Here is a 20,596-nt window from a genome sequence, read left to right on the forward strand (position 1 = left end):
GCACAATCGCTACTACTGACAGCAGTGCACAGTAATCCTGGAGAACACAGAATCCGCTGGTCGCTCGACCCGCGGACTATCAGTGCTGAAGTCTGCACCGGGTCGCAACGTCCACAATTGACCGCCATTTGGGTATAAAGCAAGACGGGGACCTTTGTTGCAAAATTGGAATGACACAACCTAAGAATGAAGAGGAGACCTTGGAAGGGGCCGAAAATGTACTATACAGAATGAGCGTTTGGGGTTTGGTCCCCTTTTTTTTGGCTGGCGCACTCCTCCATCGATAAGTGTGTAGGGATATAGAGACCATTACAATACATGGGCAGGCACGCGATGGAACGAGCAAATAAAACTGTCAAAACGAGCGGACGGTGGCACGAGGGACTCGGGCTGAGCCGGACCGAGACCACAGGCACATCGATGGATCATCTTCGATGCACAATTCATGGCCTTCTGCACAAGCCTGTATAGTCACGGGGAAGCACTCGAAAGACATTGCTCGATAAATATCCCAAATCATGAATATATCGTCAATAGAAGAAGTTGATGTTTGTGATCCCTCACTACACACGTGCGTATGTCGATAGTTACGGAGTCGTCCTACTTCTTCAGCTTCTTCTTCAGCCTCTTCTCGGCCCTCACGTCCTTCTTCAACCGCGCATCCACAATCTTATATTTGCCCTTGACGCCCCTCGGGCGGCCGGCAACACCCCTGTTCGCACCCCGGGCCACGACCAGCTTGACCTTTTCCTTGGGTCGTCCCTTTTTGGCCGCCCGCGCCATCATTCGCGAAATGGTCGAGGCCTTGTCCTTTTCGCTGACGCCCTCGTCTTCCAGCAAAAGCGCGGATTTCTTGCGGAGCTTCTCTAGCCGTTGCGCCGCTTTCATCTTCTTCCGCCCTTTCGCTTCCAGCACCTTCTTGATAGGCCGGGCGTTCAACGCGCGCAGTTTCTCTTTGATGGCTGCCGCGGCCGCCGCCGTAATCGGTCTGATGGGTCGAGAGTGTCGGTCTTCGTCATCCAGGAACCAGTCGGGGAGGCCGTCGGTGTCGCGGAAAGTGTATTTGTTGAAATTGTCATCGATCAGATCTTTGGGTGTGATTTGCTTGGTGGCAAGCGACTGCGCGAGAGTCATGGCTTCAGCCGTGATTATGTCGACATCCAAATGGCCGGATGGTGTTAATGGGTCTTCGGGGCGTGGAGAGGTTGTGGAGGGGTTGGCAGTGTGAGCTTGAGGAATGGTCTCGGTACCGGATTCCGATTCAACATCTGTTGGCCGAACGGATGATTGTGGTTTCTTCAATGCTGACTTTATGGGTTTGTGTTGCTGTTCTTTTTGTGTGAGAGCTTTTGCGGGGAGGGAGTCTGCGTGATCCGAGGGATCGTCGTCCATCTCAATCGCGCTATCCTTATCCAAATCTTCTTCCTCATCATCAAGGCCCAGGCTCTGGAAAATGTCTTGATCAAAGAACATGGCTGCTTTCGTGGAAAGGCCCTCACTTTGCGGTATTTGTTTCATACGATAGCCGTCTTGAACGTCATCAGAGCCCGCGTCAGTCGCTATATCGCCAGATGAATCCTCGGCATCCGAGAGGCCCTCCCATTCATCTGTTTCTTTCTCTTTCCTTGCTCGCTTTGCTCGGGCTTTTGCATCTGCTTCCTCCCTCCTTTGTTGATAGGTTTCGTACATCAAGTCGAGTTCCCTTTCAAGCCTGTCGCCGGCCTCGTCCTCGTCACTCTCAGAATCATCATATGGGGTTTCTGACTCCGAATTTTCCTCGTCTACCATGTCGTCGGCGGTCGGAACAGAATCCTGAACTTTATCAGCAGCCTTAATGCTGAACATGGACCCTTCGGCTCCGGGCCCACTCTGTTCCAATCCAATGTCAAACGGTGCAGTCATGTGCATCTGCATGCGGACAATCTCTTTTCGCTTCCTTTCGTTTTCTTTCCGTCGCTCCCTCTTCTTTTCCTTCGTGTCTTGATCCTTTAATCTCTGCAGTTCTTCTTGAAGTTTGAGTTCGTCTTCCATCGACTCGACCTGAGCTACCTCTTCTCCTTCCTGGTCTTTGAGCTGAGTTTCCTGTTCCTGCTTTTTCGCCTTGGTTGACAGGCCAAACTGATCGCGAACTTTCAACCGCCAGCGAAGTAACGTTCGGAATTCCTTCTTTCCTAGCACTTTCAAGTCGGCACAACAGTGTCGAATTTCGGCTGTTGTCTCGGGTAGTCGATTTATTGTGGCCAATGCAAGATCACCGTTGGGGGGCTGCTCGAAACTGAGTTTGTTTACGGAACCCAGGATCGCGATCGGGTCTGTGGTATGGATAAAATCGCTGACGGGAACTTCTTTGTGTTGTGTCCAATCACCTTCCTCATAACCCTCTCGCTTCCGTTTCTTCTTTTCGGGATTGAAGACCTTGGCTTCATTGTTCGGTGTGGGATCCTGTAGCTCGGCGAAAACATGTTTCGGGTCCAAAAACTTGGGATCCAGTCTCTTTGGGGCCTTAAAACCTCTGCACACGACAAAAATTTCTGCCGACACGTTCCTGGAAGAAGGAGGTTTGGTAGCCTCGACCGACGTAAATAGCTGTTTGAACACCCAGAGCAGCGCGTTGTAGTCCTTCGACCTGAAAACCTTTGTGACAAACGTTCCTCCTTCTTTCAGAAACTCCGTTGCCAATTTCATCGACTGCAGGACCAATTCCGCTTGCGAGAAAGCGTCTTGTACCCAGGCCACACCGACATTGGGTGCCCCGTCATGCAGCACCGTGTCCGCTTTCATGTGTTTGAAGTGCTGTCGGATAGTTGCTCGGCATTTGTCCGTGGTGATATCACTTTGGAAGGAGATAACCCGAGGGATGGGTTTAATGGGAGCCAGGTCGACTCCGACAATCAGGCTTTGCGCAGGCATCGTCTCTGCCGCGACTTGACACCAGGATCCTGGTGCGGCGCAGAGATCCAACAGCACCCGACTCTTCTCCAGAAAGCCATATTTCTTGTTCAATTGGATCAACTTGAAGGCTGCTCGGGCTCTGTATCCTTTTTCTTTAGCAAGCTTGTACCATTTGTCTGGCAGGAAGTCAGTCAACGTGCCCGAAAACGTAAGTCGAAATGGGTGGCGGGGTGCATACCAAGGCGTCCTTTGCCGTGCTTCTTCTGGATCGCCATTATGAATGACGGGCCAAAAGCCTTTTGACAGCCTCCTTAGTAGTATTGTCCTCGATTACCCTCGATAAGGCTGCTGCATGTGCATGCACAGGATGGCAACCGCTGGAACATTTGTATCGAGGTCACAGAAAATTCGAGCCAAGATCGGATAAATTTATGGTGGGGCCCATATTCGGCGCAGTATAGATCCGGGCCGATGATTGGCGCCGGGGGATGCCACTCTTTAACAGCGAGACGCGCCGCCCACGTTTCTCTCCATTATCCTTGGGTACGCCATCCTTGACACATTGACACAAAGATGGAGCAATAACTGCCTGAGTACATAGATTCGCATTCGTACCTGATCCCTCTCGCTTGAGATCTGAGGCTTGTTTTCTAACCGGTCCAAAAATACTGCGTCACTTCTTGCGGCAAATAAAATCATTCAAAACATACTGCCAAAGGTAGAGAGGACAAAACATAAAGCAGACCGTAGACAGCTTTGTCGATAGCACAGGAGGAGGAGGAGGTCGCCTGAGCTCGTATGAGATCGAGGTGATCATTGGGAGGTCCTCAGAGGCATTCGTTGCTTCTCTCAATCAACCTTCATTACTCCAGTTGGAGACGTCTGGCTCAGTGTCCAGGCCAATTCAGGCAGACAATAAGGTCGACACCAGGAAGGAAAGTGAGTGAGGCCAGATGGGATGACCTAGACGGCCCTGGTACTCAACAAGGCTCTCCACGAACACAAAGTCGCTTGGCAACCATTTCCCTTCACTTATAGATTGCAGGCTATTCTCACAAGTACTGTACAACCTTCTCAGGCACCTGAAGCTTATTCGCGAGCTTCACATCCTTCAACGGTTTCTCGAAAGTAAACACCGTTCCGTTCTCTTTGAATGTTTGCTCCTTACACAACAAGCTGAGCAAAGCAGATCTCTCAATCACTACTCGCCCGCTGGTCAGGAGATCCTTGACATCCACGTCCTCAATGTCTTTGAGCTCGCCGTGCTCGCCAATCGTATCCATCTCGTCGAAGATCCGTGCGCCAGACGACTCTGGCGTACTTGTGACAAGGAGGCTCCGACCGTGCCCCTGGCCCCAGTAGTTGGCTTCGAAAATGTTGTTGAGAAACCGTGCGCTGTTTCCATCTGGTAGATTGATTTTGTTGTCCAGGATGATCAATTCGTTTCTTCTGAATCGATAGCTCAGTGCAATCCGGAATGCTTGATGATAAACCTTCTTTTGCAGTTCGGTCGAGAAATCCCTCGGTTTCGGGCCGAACGCAACACCACCACCTCTTCTGATCGGGGACTTTTTATCTCTTACACGAGCGCGGCCTGTGCCTTTCTGCTGGTACAATTTGCGGTTCGACCCATGGACGTCGAAACGCCATTTTGTGCTCGCTGTGCCCTGGCGTGTCGCGTCCGCTTCATAGACCACCGCGCGGTGAAGAAGGTCTCGGCGCAAAGGGGCGTCCAAGTAACGTGGCCCATACAGAGCATAACGGGCAGGTTCGATGTGAGGCCATGAATACAGGGTAGCTAAGACCGGGTGGTCTAAAGCATGTAGCTCTGCGGAGGTTGACAAGCCCGGCGTGGGCGATGCCTCAATGGAAGGAATTTGAGTGTGGGAGGATTCACTCCTTTGTTCGGTGTCTTTGGTGAGCTCGGCGACAGGTAGGTGGGTTTGGGATGCAAATGTCCGACAGCTCAGCCGCGGTGCCAGGCATTGCTATGAACGGGTTAGTCGAGGTCAATGCAACGATTTTGAAGAATTCATACGGTCAATGGATCGGCCACATTAAGCTGGTTGAATCTTCTGGCGAGCCCCAGCAGACTCCGTGGTGCCGACGTGTGCGGCATCGATGCGAATCGGCAGAGATGTTGAAGAGCAAGGAAACTGTGACCGTCACTTCCCTTCACTTGATGGCACGACTGGGGGATGGGCAAAACGTGTCCCAATCATTATTATTGGAAGCTGATGTTCGCGCATACAGTATTAGTGCAGCCGAAGTTTTAGAGAAAGAACCATCACGTGACGTAAAGCCTCTAGTCAGATCTCTTGTTTTTTAACTGACAAATCAACCCTCTACTACTCCACCGCTCGTATTCCCCTGAAAACATGTCCCATCCTGTTCGAGAGGTCTTTTCGTCGTAGAGACGGTATTGGGGCCCCACAACGTCTCCGGTTCGAGGCTCGCCAATCTTCGTCCTCCGTTTGGAGTTCCTGCGCTGGTCGCAAATGTGTCAGATCCAAGGAGAGAGCGGCGCAAATTTTTACTCTGGAGCCGTTATTGGGGACACCCTTCGCGGGGCTTATTACTGCGTGCATGGTGGAGAAGCCTAGTGAGCCTCACTAGCCAGCGCTGTTCACCCAAGAGCCTAGGCTGTATGCAATCGCGGTACTGCGTAGATAGGCTCGGTTCCCCTCTAGATAGTCGATGCTGCTCCGTATTCCCGTCAACTGATTAATCAAACAGCCTCGAACGGTCGTCCCTGTCCTGCCCTACATGCGGGTGAGTGGGGGTTGCCCGCTGTCGTCAGATCTTCTTCTCACGATAGCCTCATCGAAATTCTCTTTGTATCCGAGTGGCATTGAGTTACGATCGTCTTAGAACACAGATAACACTTCAGTTCTCAGAAGGTTTACTCACACGGTGTTCGCAACCTCCGTCCCCACGGTCCGATAACGCCTCCCTTACGTCGCCATCTCACTGCTGCCCTCACCAGGCGACACATCCAATGCTTTCGACCTGATTGAACTATTTCTGCCCCATAGAGAAACAAGGCACTCGTGTCGCGTCAAATCATCGCCGCAACCTCTGAAATAGTTTTTTGCCCTTCCTGCAGAACCTGTCCTCTGACTGAGAATGCTCCCGGGCCGGCCTTATACGACCAGCCCAGATGTCGCGATAACGACAGATACATGAGACAATTGTTCCCCTATAAGTACAACGATGGAAGGGGATATCAAAGCAGAACAACATCGTCAACTGAGCCCCCTCAGGGATATCTCGGAGCACCCGGACGCCTCGGCGCAGTCATCGGCTAAAGGCAAAAACAAGAGCAAAGAGAAGGACGCTGGCGGTGCCGCCACGAAAAGGCGATGCGTGAGTACGGCTTGCATTGCTTGCCGAAAGAGAAAGAGCAAGTGCGACGGCAACTTGCCCAAATGCGCCGCTTGTGCATCAGTCTACATGACTGAATGTGAATATGCCCCGCATACCGACCACCGGCGCAAAGGGGTTTACAAGAAGGATGTGAACGCAAGCAAGACCAAGAACTCGACCCTTCAGATACTCATACAGGCTATTCTCAATGCCGAGGAGGAGGAAGTCATGGATTTAGTCCGCCAGATACGAACCTGCGACAACCTGGAGGAACTTGCCGCTACGATAGACGCCCAAGAGAGAGGTCTCATAGAGGGTCCCGACGACTCCCCATTGTATGAGGGTGACCCTGGCGTACCCAAATTCGAAGCCGAGCTCTCAGGGAAAATGGGCGATCTGATGCTGGATGGGTCCGTCAAATTTATTGGGGGAACGTCAAATTTGATCTGGCTTCCCGAGGACTATGAACATCGAGGTTCACAAAACTCGCCAGCTTTCCAGCGGGCTGTTGTACGGCCTCAAGAAGAAGCCGTTCTCTCGTGGACGACCGTCACCCAGGACAAAGAAGCGATCCTCCACTTCATGAATATGTACTTTTGCTGGCACTATGCCTTTTTCACGACCCTGGCCAAGGAACTTTTCTATCGAGATTTCCTGACAGGAACATCCTCGCAATACTGCTCCCACCTCCTTGTCAACGTCATGCTGGCGCTTGGTTGTCACTTCTCAGCCCGACCCGCAGCAAGAGCGGATCCAGCGGACTCTGGGACGACAGGTGACCATTTCTTTGCAGAGGCTAAAAGGCTTCTTTATGAGAACGATGAGTTTGCCAACGCGAAACTATGTACGGTTCAGGCTTTGGCTTTGATGTCCGTCAGGGAAGCCGGATGCGGCCATGAGAGCAAGGGCTGGGTATATAGTGGCATGAGTTTTCGAATGGCTTGTGATCTCGGCTTGAATGTCGACACGGTGCCTATCAATGAAATGTCACGTTTGACTGACGAGGACATTGATGCAAGGCGAATCACATTCTGGGGCTGTTTCCTCTTTGACAAGTGAGGGCCTTTGCTACAACACCATATCATTGCTAATCGGTTTCAGGTGCTGGTCTAACTACCTGGGACGGCTACCTCAACTTCAAATGCCCAATATCACAGTCAAAAAGCCTGACGTATTCCCGTCAGAAGAAAGTGAAATGTGGTCGCCATATACAGACTCGGGCATCATTCAGGCCCACGCGCAACCGGCGCGCACCCGAGCTGTTGCGTTGCATTTGTCCAAACTAGCAGAAATATCCAGTGATCTGCTGGCATCATTCTATAACCCGCAACTGCTAGACAAACCTCCTTCGAGACAAACGGAACTCAAACGACTGAGCGATCTGCACACAAGGCTGGAAGCGTGGAAACAGGGGCTACCAGCCGAAATGGAAGCCAAAGAAGGGCAGCTTCCTCAAGTCCTGCTGATGCAGTAAGTCTCTGAAGTTCTCAAATCTTCAGAAGCGTGCTGACCAGAGGCAGTATGTTTTACCAACTCTTATATGTCCACCTATATCGGCCGTTTCTGAAGTACACTCGAACGACCTCACCACTCCCAGCACACGTATCTCCAAGAAAATACTGTACCCAGGGAGCCGCCTCCATCTCCAAGCTTTTCCGACTCTACAAGCGGACACACGGCCTCCGACAAATCTGCAACATCGCAATCTATATTATACATTCTGCTTGTACGATTCATCTATTGAACCTCCCGGACAAGAACGCTCGAAGAGACATTATTCACGGCGTCAGACACCTCGAGGAAATGGGGGAATCTTGGACGGCTGCCCGTCGAACGCTCAGAGTTTTGCATCTGTGCGCCGACCGGTGGAGCATTGAAATGCCCGAGGAGGCAGAAATGGTATACACGAGGCTCAGAGCGAAGTGGGGGCTTGCCGCGAGTGCACCTTCGCCGGTGTCGCCCGACTCGCTGGCCAACATAGCTCAGCAAATCGCATCTCAGCCTGTGCCTGATTTGATGGCGAAGAATGTTCAACAACAACAACAGTTGCACGCTCCGCGTCCGACCTCGATGTCTCAGTATGCAGGTGGACTCTCCGCGGCCATGGCTGCATCGCCGGCAGAAACAATTGATTCTCGACGCACGTCAGGAGGTCTATCTATGCCTCCACAGTCTGCAGCCGATCTTTCGCGAGACTCTCACCGAGTGCGCCCTTCAACCTACCTTACCAAGGCGCAACAGGATGCATGGAACGCCCACCAAACCCGACTAGCAGTTGCGACATCCTCGAACAACTCCGGGGCTCCCGGCGAGCAGAATGCCGCTCGATTGTTCGGTGGGGTGGAAAGTCTGATCGAAGAAACTCAAGACTGGTTCTTTAAGGATCAGAATCAGTTGGCGATGGGCTTTGAAAACTGGGGATCCGAGCCGCCAGACTGGGGAACCTTAGATCTCAGTTTCTTTGACACGCCCGAAACGGGATCCAGCACAAACGGCAATACGAATGGTAACTCACCATCCCACAATGGGCTGCAATATTCGTATGATTCGGTGGGAGGACCAGCCAACACGGGCGCAACGGGAAACAAAAGCGGATATGGATATGGATACAATGGAGACACGTATCCAACAACAACAACAACAACAACAACAACCGACACGGGTATCAATGGGATGGCCACGAATGGAACGAATGGCATGAACAATATAATGGGGTCCGGTATGGGCTTGCGGTTAGGAATGAATATGAGTTCTCGCGGACAGGGTTCCATGGCGACTAGCACCAGAAATATGAGTATGGGAGGGTCTGTGACTTCGAAGCGCTCTTCTCAAAACCTGGGATTCGATGAAGAGGTATATTATTGACGTGCAACTTTGAGGTGTACGATCTTTATGAACTGTTGGTCCCGAGTTTGGCGGGATCTAAAGATTATGAATATGTTTTGTTCTGAGGTAGTTATCGAGATACCAAGTGCAAGGGACGAACCCAAGATCTCTTGCCCTCGATTTGATTCTCTATACGAGATACATAGTCTACACCTGGGTTGCCAGTGCCGTAATATCAAAGATGAGGTTCCAGGAGTGTTGACTGGGTCCACAGCGTTATCACGACAGCCTCGCGGTGACGTCTTTCCCCAAACAAAAGAATGAAACACTTCGGTGTCGCCAGTTTTTTGTCGTATAATACATTTCACACGCTCAGGCTTGGTTCCCTCACCCCTCTGTGAGAGGAGATCTACGTCTTCTCCTTCTTCTTCTTCTCCTCCTCCTCCTCCTCCTGCTTGTCCTCTCAAAAAAAACAAGGGGGCTATATTCCAGTCCAGCCATGTCCCCTCTCCTCGACTGGCTGGTCGAACATGAACCCTTATTTCGCAAGTGTGCCTCTCCCTCCCTCCGCCACACATATCCCTAATCGCCAGACGAGCTGAAATAGTGACCCGCATTGGATATGCTGACTGACGCGTGGGGTTTGTTTCTGTGACAGAACACGGCTCCCCTCGTTATACTCCGACCTCAACGTCCAGCGCACGTCCAACCCCGAAGGCTACACCGCCAACGTGACCGCCTGGTCGTCCGCCCTGACTCACGCCGCGGTCGCGGGGCAAATCCCCCATGAACAGCACCATTTGATTCTGCAAACGAACGACGAACTCCTCAATGCGCTGGCAAGTCCGACATACGGGAGGCCTAGTGGGCTCGGGACCGTGGTGGACGAATGCGTCAGGCAAGGGAAGATGGTGGATCTACAAGACTTTATAAGCTCAGAAAAGAGCATATACTCCCGTAGTTGGATACCGAGCCCGTGGGCAGTCCTGCGTTGGGGCTTACAAAAAGCTGGCCTGTCGTGGAGCAGCTTCGATCTACGCGGTGGCAGGTTAAAGGCAGCAAAGCTCGCGCTGGTTCCAGCGTTGGAAGAAGTCTGGAAAAGACTATCCGCTGCGAGGGAAGCAGGAGCAAAGGCACAGACTCTGACTGACCGAGTCATGACGCGAGAGATGTTTATGAAGGACGTTAACGGCGTCCTCAGCCAGGCCGGCGACATAACAGGGTCGCTATCAGACCAGGATCTGGACGTGCTCCTCCGCTACCTCTCCCGGGACAAACAAGTTCTGTCCTACGACGCCAATACCGTCAAGTTCAAATCGCCCTCCTCTACAAGCACACCCGAGCCGATAACCCAGGGAGATCGCTCCATCGCGTCACTAAAATCCCTCATCGAAGACCTACTCCAAAAAACCGCGACCATGTCCGCCCGTATCACGACACTACAAGAAAAAGCCTCGGGGGCCGTGAAATCCGGCAACAAAGTCAGTGCCCTCTCGGCCCTGCGCTCGAAGAAGCTCGCCGAACGGGCCCTCCAGCAACGTCTCGACACCCTACATCAACTGGAAGAGATCTACACCAAAATTGAATCCGCCGTGGACCAGGTTGAAATCCTCGCGGTGATGGAATCGTCGGCGTCGGTGCTCAAGACGCTCAACAAGCGCGTTGGAGGCGTCGAGCGCGTCGAGGACGTCCTGGAGAGCCTGCGAGAGGAGGTGAGCAAGGTCGACGAAGTGTCCGACGTGCTGGCGGAGCCAGTGGACCAGAAGGCGGTCTTGGACGAGGACGAAGTGGACGAAGAGTTCGAGGCGATGGAGCGAGAAGAGCGCGATCGGACGCGGAAGGCCGAGGAGGAGAAGACCCGGCAGAAACTCCAGGAGCTGGACGCGCTGGAGCAGCTGCACCAGGACAAGGAGAGGGAGAGCGAAAGAAGCGAGCTGAAAAAGCAACGGGAAGGAGGAGGAGATGATGATGATGAACAGGCCCTCTTGTCGACGAGCATAGAGAAGATGCAGAGATTGGATATCGGCGGGCGAACAGATGGAGAAGGCATGCAGAGGCAGCCACAACAAACAAAAGAAGGATCAGGGCGTATCGAGCAGATCGCTCAAGAGGCAACCTAGTTAGTCAGTTGGTTAGTTCAGTCAGCGACAAACAGACGGATGCCCGTCATACCTACCTGGGTAATCGACCAGGGATATCAGTGATAGTGATGGTGACAGTGGATTATTGAGACATGGATAGAATCCCAAGGGAATCAATTGCCTGCCTGCCTGCCTGCCTGTCTCAGAAGAGAGATCCATTCAAACGTATTATGTGTTCCCTTTCGTTTATTTTCTTATGTAATTCATGGCTCGAGTGCCGTCTAGGTACAAATGTCATCAAGTTCCCACGTTTTTGACTGGTATTGCTCGAGCGAGCGATACCGGCCTAAAGTCCACATGAGTGTAAGAAGATTTCGCCATTTTTATCCAGACAAACGAGTGCCACGGCGATATATAGCGCAATCTTCGAGGCAAGATTTCATGCAAAGTACCTCCCATGTGGCTTCTCTGGACCCTGGAGATCGAGCTGTGGTTTTGATACATTCACGAATGATGGGGATATTGCGGTCACCTGTGATTGACCGTTGGTTGCAGCCTCTTTGAATTCGGCCGGCGTGTGCCCTCGTATCTCGAGTGCCTCTCCGAGACTTGAGATTACTTCAGCGTCATTTGGGTCCTTCGCAGATGCTGGCCTAGGTCCAGGAAATTCTGGACCTTGTGGCACGGCCTCTGGGGTTGGGTTTCCTGCTGCAGACGGCGTTTCTTCCTCGGACGCTTTTGATTTTCTCGACCTGGCCTGCCGTATCAATTCATCAAAATTACTCTTCTGAGTCTTCACATGGCGCTCTCTGTCAAAATCCTTGGCCATAAACCCCGTGTTGGATGACTTTTCCAGCTGCCTCCCCAGTGTATCCTCCCAAATCTTCAACTCTCGGAGCAATTCTCTTTTCGTGACAGGGTGGGTGGAATCGCAATTGGCGTTCCACAGGTTCACCCACTCGGTGTGGCGCCGGCGCATCAGGTCCTTGGAACCGTAGTCGGGAATGCCCAGGTCTCGCAGCTTTCTCCGTAACGAGTTGTCATTGAGGAGGGAATAGTTGATGAATGGCAGCCGGTCCAGTTGTTTGGAGGATCTCTGCGCGTAGGCGATGGTGCCTGGTGGCGCCACATGCCGGGAATTTGAAGGTGGAGCAGGAGACGACGAGGATCCAGCATCGTCCATCGGGGTGGAGCTGTCGCCTTGTATGCATTTATCTAGATGCAAATTTATAACTGCTTCCTTCATTCGCCGGTGGCAACAGGGACACTGGACGAGGCCATCTTGTGGCTCTGGGTTGCCGTTACCATTCATAAAGTGTGGGCTCCTGTGGCTCTCTGAGTCTTCGTAGACACTGCCCTCTTCTTCACTGTCGTCTATGACTTCCTGGGTCGACGCTAGGCTCTGTTGACTAGCGGCATCCGAGGCGATCCTCTTACTCTGGCTTCGTGTACTTCGTCTTTCCACTCCGTTGCTGGCCGGTTCTGGCGCTACTTTCCGCCTCTTCTTCGGCCTCTGAGACTCGTGTTCAACACCGTCTTGTGCTCTTCCTATCGCCAGACTTGCGGTCGCAAAAGCAAGGAGGCCTTTGCGCGAGGCAGTGAAATGGGCGACCAGTTCTTCAACAGCCCAGTTTCTCCGCAATTTGATTTCCTGATCGGCCTCTCGACACGCCGGGCATCTCCCTTCCTGCGAGAGACACCGTCGTATACAGAGGCTGCAGAAGGTATGGGAACAGCTGGTCATCATCGGAGTCGTGAAGTAGTCCTTGCATACTTGACATCGCAGTGAGGCGTCGAGGGGCGCGAGGGCGGCGAGTGGAGTTTGAAGCCAGTCTGTGCTGTCCGTGAAGTCACCGCGATCTGCCATCGTAGTCCTGCTGGTGGTGCCCGAGCGGCGGTAAACGGAGTTACAAGTCGCAGCGTTTGCGTGAGCCCGCGACTATAGGCGTGACGACAAGAATGAACGAGATGGTCGGAATGGGATGGCGCGGTGCAGCCAGTGGCTTCGCTTAGCGTGTTTTTAGGTTTGTGGCTACGCGTAAAGTGGCTTTCGCGTGGCGCGTGGCACAAATATCCTTATTATGTGCATTCACTACCACTACATTTCCCATTGAACCAAGCGCCTTTGCAGTCGCCTCTTCAGAAAAGCATAGAAGTGCAGACAGACACAACCTAGGGTATGTCATTACTTAACGCACTCGTCTTCTCTTGGTTCGACAACTGCCACGTGCCTGTCCACACCGCGGATTATAAGCAAAGTACCGAGCACAAGATTGCCCAGGCCGACCAGAGACACGGTAGAATGGGAGGGGCTAACCCCCAGGGAGGGATGCGGTGTGGTTTGGTTTGGTATGGTGTCATCTGACGTGATGTTTGGGCAAAAGCCACTCAGCTGTCTTCAATCAACCAGGGAGGAAGCTATATATTCCAGACCTGTGCATAAAATGCCTGGTGGATGGATGCCTGGGACTACAGAGTACCCATGCCTACTGCTTCGTAATTGCTGCCTCAACTTGGGCCAGAACGGAGAATACGGGAGTACCAAACAAGCCCCCCGCGAGAGAGTGTGAGAGAGCGACACAGACCACCTGTGTGGTCCGCCACCATGCGTACCATGGGATTGTCCATACAGTTGTCTGGCCACACACCCACCCACCCCATTTCTGCTGCTAAACGGCCCTTCTGTTCCAGTTTCTGATGCGATTAACAGGTCTCGATCACAAGTGGCTGCGAGCTAGGTAGGCATGTGCAGTATGACCCATCGCACGACCCGTTGTCGGTGCTCAAGTTCCGCCCCACAGCTGCTTGCTGCGTCAACATGGGTAATAGTGAAGGGTCATCCGAGCCATTTCCCACCATCCATCCTGAAAGGCTCCTCGGTGACAGAAGTTGAGAGTTACAGACACCTCGGGCGGAAATCCTGGCGGCTTCTCTGGCGCAAGCCATCAGGATGTGAGTGTCGTTAGAACAACGCCAGTTTCGTCATGTTCGTCTCAAGAAACAGCTTGTCGTGTCTCAAGTGTCATCAATGTGTCCTGGGACGTCATAAATATGAGTTCGTCGTCTTGACTGAGACTAATTGTTGGTCCATGTTCTCGACACCCAGTAACCCTTCATCTTCATTCGAAATCATCGTCTCGCCGATATGTGTCGGCTCTGTTCAGCCGAGCCGGACTCAACGGCGTGACTGGCTCCAGCAGGGTCGCTCCTGTTCCCACGCCGCCTCCCAAGAGACTTCTCCTGTGTCCCTTGCTATCGACCTTTTCCAGAGCATTCATTTCTTCCACCGTTTCGTCTTCCACATCGGCTTGACCGTCCGCCGGACCCTCCAGTTCAATCTGTCTCGTGGCGCCACTAAAGCCTCTTCGTCTTGCTTCTCCCAGCTTCATCCTCACGGCCAGTCTCAGCTGTTCCAGATATTCGGCGAGCTCGTGAAACTCCTTATGTGAATCACTGTTCCTCGTCTCTCCGTAGAGCTCTTGTGCCTCATCAAGCCTTTCGGCAGCGATCTCTGCTCGGCCCAGTTTCATCCATTCGTCTGCGGCCATGATATTCCATAGCGCCGCTTTCCTTTTCCGCATGCCCCAGCTCGTGTTGCCGATGCCGATGCGATCTGCGAAAGAAGACGCCACGCGCTCACTGACCAACACGTGTCCGATACTACCGACCAGCCCCAGCTCGAGGCTGCGGACTGCCCACTTCGCCGCGAGTTCGCCCGCGGTACGACCTCGCACTTTCAACAGCTCAACCCCGAGCAAGATAGAGCGCAATGCAAGAGCTGGTTCGGAGCACCGGGTCAAATACGAATAGCTCGCCGTTTCGATCATGCTGTCGAAGTTTTCAATCTTGAATTTGGAACTGCCACTGCTGGTGAGAGGATTCAGGAGAGTAGCAACGCAGCACATTTCGTTCGCGCCGGCTAAATGCTCCCACGCTTTATCGTTGGAGTAGTCTCCTCGAAGCAGCTCATAGGTCGATGCCGCGAGTTTGTAGTCTCTCAACATGAACGCATAGTCGGCAAGCTTTCGCAATAGACTCTCGGGAGCATCGTAGCGGTATGTCCCCTGCAGGCTGTCGTAATTGCCGCTGGCTCCGACATTGGCGGTCGATGATGAGCTTCGAGAAGAACTTCCAATCCCGGTCCACCTCTTCGAAAGCGACATGAATCGCCCCGAGATACCTCGACGACGCGAAGCGATTTGATCATTCCACAACGCAATCCTTTGCTCCATGTGGTAGATGATTGATTGTGCAACAAGCTCGCGGACGAATGCACGCAGGGCCGTCGCATCCGAGGAAAATATGTAGGGAGATGTCGAGGTGTTAAGGTCAATGAGATCTGCATTGTCATGCAGGAGGGCGAGCTGTTCAACGGGCGACAGCCACTCGCTGGTGGGGAGTTCTTCGGTGTCATCGTCCGTCTGTGTGCATGGCGCAGACTTCAGCCTGAGAAGATGGCAGTGGAGGCCAAAATGGCGCTTCATCTGATCAAAAAGCGCAGACGACTTGCTAAAATCATCTCTGTCCTCATCGTGGACAAGCACATAATATCTGAGGTATTCTGGATTGGCGTAGACGGGTAAGGATCTCGAACCTGACATGGTTTGCTGATAGAGATTGCGTAAGGTCTCAATGGGTTGCTGCGTGGAAGAGCTGATAGCAATCACCGCACCGACTGGATGATGAAAAGATTCGTGCGGGCTGATAGTCTGGGAAGACAAGAGCCGGGCCAGAAATAGGCGATAAAAAGGAGACGTCTCTCCCCGACGCAGGCCATCTTCGGTCTGGTCGAAGCCATCTCCCACAAAGTGTTCCATCAACTCTTCTAGCTTTTCCGTCGAGCTGGACGCAGAGTGTGAAGATGTGCCATCTTGAACCAATTCGCCGAGATCCGCAAAGTGGACGCCAAAGTCCTCCCAAGCCCGACTGGCCCCTGTGCTGTCTCGCACGACGACTTTCCCATTGATCTTGTCGCCGAAGGGGCGGACCAATCCTACGAAGCCATCTCTCAAGCCCTTGCGAGCAGCGAGTTCGTCCACTTCGGGCGATGCGTAGATTGCAATGGTGGGAGAAAATGCTCGGACGATCAACGATCGTGTGTCATCATATGTCTCTGAGGGATTGCCCAGGGGGCTGTTGGCTCGCGACCTCCCAAACCTCGATAGTGACAACGATAATCGTCCATTGGGAGAGCTAGAGCGGGACAGGACGCTGGTAAGAGTGCTGGTCCGAGAACCTAGGGCGGGAGGGCTCGAGGTGCGGATCGGGAGGCTCGTAGTGGATGTCTCGGGTGATTCGTCTCTTGCGGGTGGTCTTGTCTTATGAACCTCGAGAGATGGAATCGAGTGTGAGGACAGGATGCCTGGCGACTGAAGAGGGTCTCCATCACTCGGCGAAGAGGTCATGGACAATGATGGAGGAGGGCGTCGACAAGGGCGTCGTCTTGCGCGATGTCATGGAGTGTGTGACTGTGGGGTCTGGAACGGCTCTTAGATTATCAGCATACCAAGGGACATTCACAAATAAAGATTCATAAAGCATCTCTCTTTCAGCCACCGGTCCAGACTTGCGTGTTTAGTACCACCTGGCAAAATGACTGAACAATGCACACGGCTCGACGGATTGTGTAGGATCCTTGTCGCAGCCTCGGGACAAAGTTGATCCGCCGTATCTCGGGTAAGGAGGATCACTATAAGGCTTGACGCCATTCCAAGGACATACATCAACGACCAGAGGCATTCCTTTTCATCCTTCATTAAGTCTACCTTGGACGTACTCTCATAATATTCATTGCTGGAGATATCTATCCCGGTTACACAAAGCGTGCCTCCCATCAACGGAGGCCCATCAACTGCTTACTGTTCTCGTAAACAATATAACTGATGCTGACTGCCGGCGCCACCTTCAACAGGTTCGGGGTCACTCCCTTGAACAATCCTTTCGTCCCTTCTCTCTGAATCGTTCTGATCGTGACGTCGACAATGCCTTTGTAGGTGGGTGGGTGCAATACTGTGCCTTGGGCTTGTAATCTTGTTCTTAAGAGATTGATGGGGTAAACCGCCGTCGCGCTGATCGCCCCTGAAGTCGCTCCAATGACGCCTGTAAGAAGGTTGCTCATGTCGACATCCTCCTCGTGGCAGCGATTTCTCTTGGCTTTCCGTGCCAGGACAAAATGTTTGCAGTTTTCGAAGATGAATAGGTCGATGGCGCTGTAAGGGAACATGCCAGCCAGACCCATCCCCAGTCCGCGATAATATGGCCTGAGTCCGCCCTGTTTCCACATTTTCCGTGCCGTTTGAGCGATCAAGGCATTTCCATGTAAGCCACCCTCAACCGTTTCGCATTGCATGCGGCTATCTCTCGTCAGTCCATGCTCACCGAACAGGAATTATCGCAATGACCAAATTTGACGCTTACAATTTCAGAGTATCAAGAGGGTAAACCACGCATTGAGCAACTGCTCCACCGATGCCGCCTGCGAGGAATTGAGAGGTTGGGTACAGGTGCTTCGGATCCGAACCTTCAAGCTCGGCGAACATTTTTTTCGCGGCCTCGTATGCACCAAACTTGATCGCTGACTCCGGCATGACCTTGACGACATTGAGTCCGTTCCCCGCGAACAGGCTGCGCATGCCCCCGGCTCGCCACAGATCCTTACATGCGTCGACCAGCGGCCGGGCAAAGTTTTTGACCACCTCGAGAGGTGCCCCCTTTTTGGCCGCTTCTACCGCCGCCTGTTTGGGATTCGTCTGTGCAATTAGGTAGACCTTGAGTCGGTCGAGCGGTGCTGTGGCTGTCCGGGAGATCATGCCTGCTAAGCCACCTGCTATGAAATAGCCTAATGGGATGAGGATTTCTGTCAGCATCGTCAATGAGGTTAGAGACGATGAACGAAAATCCTGCGTGGAACCGCTGAAAATGAAACGACTGAGTCTCTGTGAACTTGGTACTCTGTACTCTCGAGGCTCAAAGCAGTGTAGAGTAACTCAAGGTCATCCGATGTTCAGTCGCGACTGGAATGTAGGTGCCGAACAAAGGGGCAACGTAGTCCTTACCAAATCCTTGAAGGGTATCATTGATGTGGACATCGCCCTCTTGGTTGACGTTTGCTGTTGCTGAATAGTATGATATAAGGGATCCGAGAGTGGGTGCACTCGCAGGTAGGAAGAGCAGAAAATTTCTGTGCGCCATATTAAGTGCTGTCGGGACACGGCCAGAGAGGTGTATGTGCATACCTCCATTCTTCAAAGGAAATTTGTCCGTCATGGTTGACATCCACCTCGTCAAAGAACTGATCGAGCTTTGCATTGCTTATGGTCAGGCCCGCTCTGCTGAATGCGGCACGAAGCTCTGCCTTGTCCAGCGCGCCACTGTGGTCTCTGTCTATACTTTCGAAGAGTTGCCAGAGTTCACGCTCGGCATGTTCCACAAACACCCTGAACTCATTGTATTGTATGCGTCCATCTCCCGACGTATCGACCGCTCTGAGGACATCGTTGAGCAAAGCATCGGCATTTTTCAGAGGGTGGTCGATTTTGCGCAGGCCTTTCTTGAGGGCCAACAGGTCCAGCTGGCCCTCGTTTCGAGTGTCAAGGTTGCGCCATAGCTCTTGAATCCGCTCATCGCGGCGTTCATGTGACTCTCCGTTCATGCTACATCCGTTGCTGGGAATGATAAGAAGGACTATCTGTGGGGGAGCATGATTGTGTCCTTCTCTTCACCAAGCGAAGCTGCGGAGGGTGACTGCTTGAGGGGTTGGCGTTCCAAAAGAGATGTTAGCGAGACCAAGTAACGGATCGGTAATGGCCCAGCCCGACTGCGAAATGCAGTATAGAAGAGGGAAGTAAATCTTGAAGCTCTGTTTGGCAGGGTAGCAAACGAACAAGCAGGGCAGCTGGTGAGGGATTGCTGAGGTGTGCATTGGGAGGGTGACGTGCTGTGGGGTTCCTACTTAACTGGCTCTTGTACGCACTAGCTATTTGCACACAGCGCCGCTGACGACGGAATTCTAAGACTAGCCTAAACCCCCGAAGGCCTGAGAAGTTCCACTCCTCTCTCCCCCATTTGGCCCCCATTTCGCCCACCAAGCGTCCCAGGCGTGTGCAGTGTTCACTGGCCAGCCTCGTTCAGCCTTTGCCAAGCCATCTCTCAACTTCTCATGTTAATGCCGCTGTTCTTCCCCAACCTCTGTCCTTCTGCTAAGTTTGACGAATCCCAATCCCAACCAAGAAGAATGGCGCCAGGAGCCTGACGTATGGCGTTGTGCTCTGAGAAGGGGCGCAGTATCGGGTTCTGACGAGGTTCGTGGCCATCGACGCCGTCGTCGAGGAGCATGGCGGCCAACTACTGGGTCTCGACCCAACGCAAATTCTGGACATTTACACCGGAGAAGCTGCTCGAGATCCGTGATGATCTGGAGAAGGAGAACTCCAAAATCCTGGAACAGTGGCCCTACCCCGACAGAAGGCTGATGTTCATCTTCCTGAGAGACAGGATCTTACAGCTGGGCAAGAGGCTGCAGTTCCGCCAGCAGTGTGTTGCCACTGCCATGGTCTACATGCAGCGCTATTTCCTCTCAACCCCGATGCAAAACGTCAACCTCTACCTTCTTGTCGCGACAGCTTTCTATCTCGCCTCTAAAACCGAGGAGTCACCCCACCACATCCGCCTGGTTGCAGCCGAAGCACGCCAGGCATGGCCCGAATTTGTGCCGGGGGATGTCTCGAGGCTCGGGGAGATGGAGTTCTGCCTCATCTCGGAGATGCGCTCACAATTAATTGTCTGGCACCCCTACCGCTCCTTGATTGCGCTGAAGGAGAATCAAGACCTCAAGTTGACCAATGACGAACTGGGCCTTGCTTGGTCCATCATCAATGACAGCTACATGACCGATCTGCCGCTGACATGTCCTCCACACCTTATTGCCATCATTGCAATGTTCCTTGCGGTGGTATTCTTGCCGTCTGCCAAGGCGGCCGGCACACTGCGTCCCTTGCCCCATGAGACCCTCTCAAACCCGGACCCCGGCCACTTTGCATCTCTTGGAGTCGCCGGCCGCCAGAGCCTGTCCGCCCCCTTCAGTAGCGTCCTGGGTAATCTGCAGATGTCCAACCAATTAGCCGCTCAAGGCGCGGCCAATCTCAATGGCAAAGCACCGTCTCTTGGTCAAAATGACCCAGCTTCGCAGCAGCCTTCAGACAAAGGAAAGGCGACAATCTTGACCAAAGAGAATGAGAAGTTACAGAATACCATGAAATTCTTGGTCGAGTCCGGCATCAATATTGAACAAATGATCGAGGGCACCCAGGAATTGATCAGTCTGTACGATATTTGGGAGCAGTACAACGAAAAGTCAGTCAAAAAAGCCGTTGCTCGATGTATGAAGACGCGTAAATTGGATAGCTAGTTGCTATGGCAATTTATCAACACAA

At 52.8% G+C, this 20,596-nt stretch overlaps 8 protein-coding genes across 8 annotated transcripts; 3 read left to right on the top strand and 5 right to left on the bottom strand.

Moving 5' to 3' along the window:
* Positions 1-600: 600 nt before the first annotated feature.
* Positions 601-3,167, bottom strand: AYL99_01820 (ribosomal RNA large subunit methyltransferase J; the record flags this gene model as incomplete). Its single annotated transcript, XM_018833336.1, has 2 exons — positions 601-3,068; positions 3,131-3,167. The coding sequence occupies 2 exons, from the start codon at positions 3,165-3,167 to the stop codon at positions 601-603; spliced, it is 2,505 nt and encodes an 834-aa protein (XP_018695960.1).
* Positions 3,168-3,944: 777 nt separating this feature from the next.
* AYL99_01821 (50S ribosomal protein L4) lies at positions 3,945-5,011 on the bottom strand (the record flags this gene model as incomplete). The annotated part of the gene is made up of 2 exons (XM_018833337.1): positions 3,945-4,880; positions 4,931-5,011. The coding sequence occupies 2 exons, from the start codon at positions 5,009-5,011 to the stop codon at positions 3,945-3,947; spliced, it is 1,017 nt and encodes a 338-aa protein (XP_018695961.1).
* Positions 5,012-6,105: 1,094 nt separating this feature from the next.
* Positions 6,106-9,123, top strand: AYL99_01822 (hypothetical protein; the record flags this gene model as incomplete). The annotated part of the gene is made up of 3 exons (XM_018833338.1): positions 6,106-7,313; positions 7,360-7,728; positions 7,779-9,123. The coding sequence occupies 3 exons, from the start codon at positions 6,106-6,108 to the stop codon at positions 9,121-9,123; spliced, it is 2,922 nt and encodes a 973-aa protein (XP_018695962.1).
* A 460-nt stretch (positions 9,124-9,583) lies between these two features.
* On the top strand, positions 9,584-11,204 carry AYL99_01823 (hypothetical protein; the record flags this gene model as incomplete). Its single annotated transcript, XM_018833339.1, has 2 exons — positions 9,584-9,633; positions 9,743-11,204. 2 exons carry the CDS (start codon positions 9,584-9,586, stop codon positions 11,202-11,204), a joined length of 1,512 nt encoding a protein of 503 aa, XP_018695963.1.
* Positions 11,205-11,604: 400 nt separating this feature from the next.
* On the bottom strand, positions 11,605-13,032 carry AYL99_01824 (hypothetical protein; the record flags this gene model as incomplete). Its single annotated transcript, XM_018833340.1, has 1 exon — positions 11,605-13,032. One exon carries the CDS (start codon positions 13,030-13,032, stop codon positions 11,605-11,607), a length of 1,428 nt encoding a protein of 475 aa, XP_018695964.1.
* A 1,252-nt stretch (positions 13,033-14,284) lies between these two features.
* On the bottom strand, positions 14,285-16,570 carry AYL99_01825 (hypothetical protein; the record flags this gene model as incomplete). Its single annotated transcript, XM_018833341.1, has 1 exon — positions 14,285-16,570. The coding sequence occupies one exon, from the start codon at positions 16,568-16,570 to the stop codon at positions 14,285-14,287; it is 2,286 nt and encodes a 761-aa protein (XP_018695965.1).
* Positions 16,571-16,998: 428 nt separating this feature from the next.
* On the bottom strand, positions 16,999-18,816 carry AYL99_01826 (hypothetical protein; the record flags this gene model as incomplete). Its single annotated transcript, XM_018833342.1, has 4 exons — positions 16,999-17,518; positions 17,583-18,021; positions 18,221-18,345; positions 18,401-18,816. 4 exons carry the CDS (start codon positions 18,814-18,816, stop codon positions 16,999-17,001), a joined length of 1,500 nt encoding a protein of 499 aa, XP_018695966.1.
* Positions 18,817-19,497: 681 nt separating this feature from the next.
* Positions 19,498-20,571, top strand: AYL99_01827 (hypothetical protein; the record flags this gene model as incomplete). The annotated part of the gene is made up of 1 exon (XM_018833343.1): positions 19,498-20,571. One exon carries the CDS (start codon positions 19,498-19,500, stop codon positions 20,569-20,571), a length of 1,074 nt encoding a protein of 357 aa, XP_018695967.1.
* Between the last annotated feature and the right edge of the window lie 25 nt (positions 20,572-20,596).

Source organism: Fonsecaea erecta (assembly GCF_001651985.1).
Source record: "Fonsecaea erecta strain CBS 125763 chromosome Unknown Scaff2, whole genome shotgun sequence".
NCBI lineage: Eukaryota > Fungi > Ascomycota > Eurotiomycetes > Chaetothyriales > Herpotrichiellaceae > Fonsecaea > Fonsecaea erecta.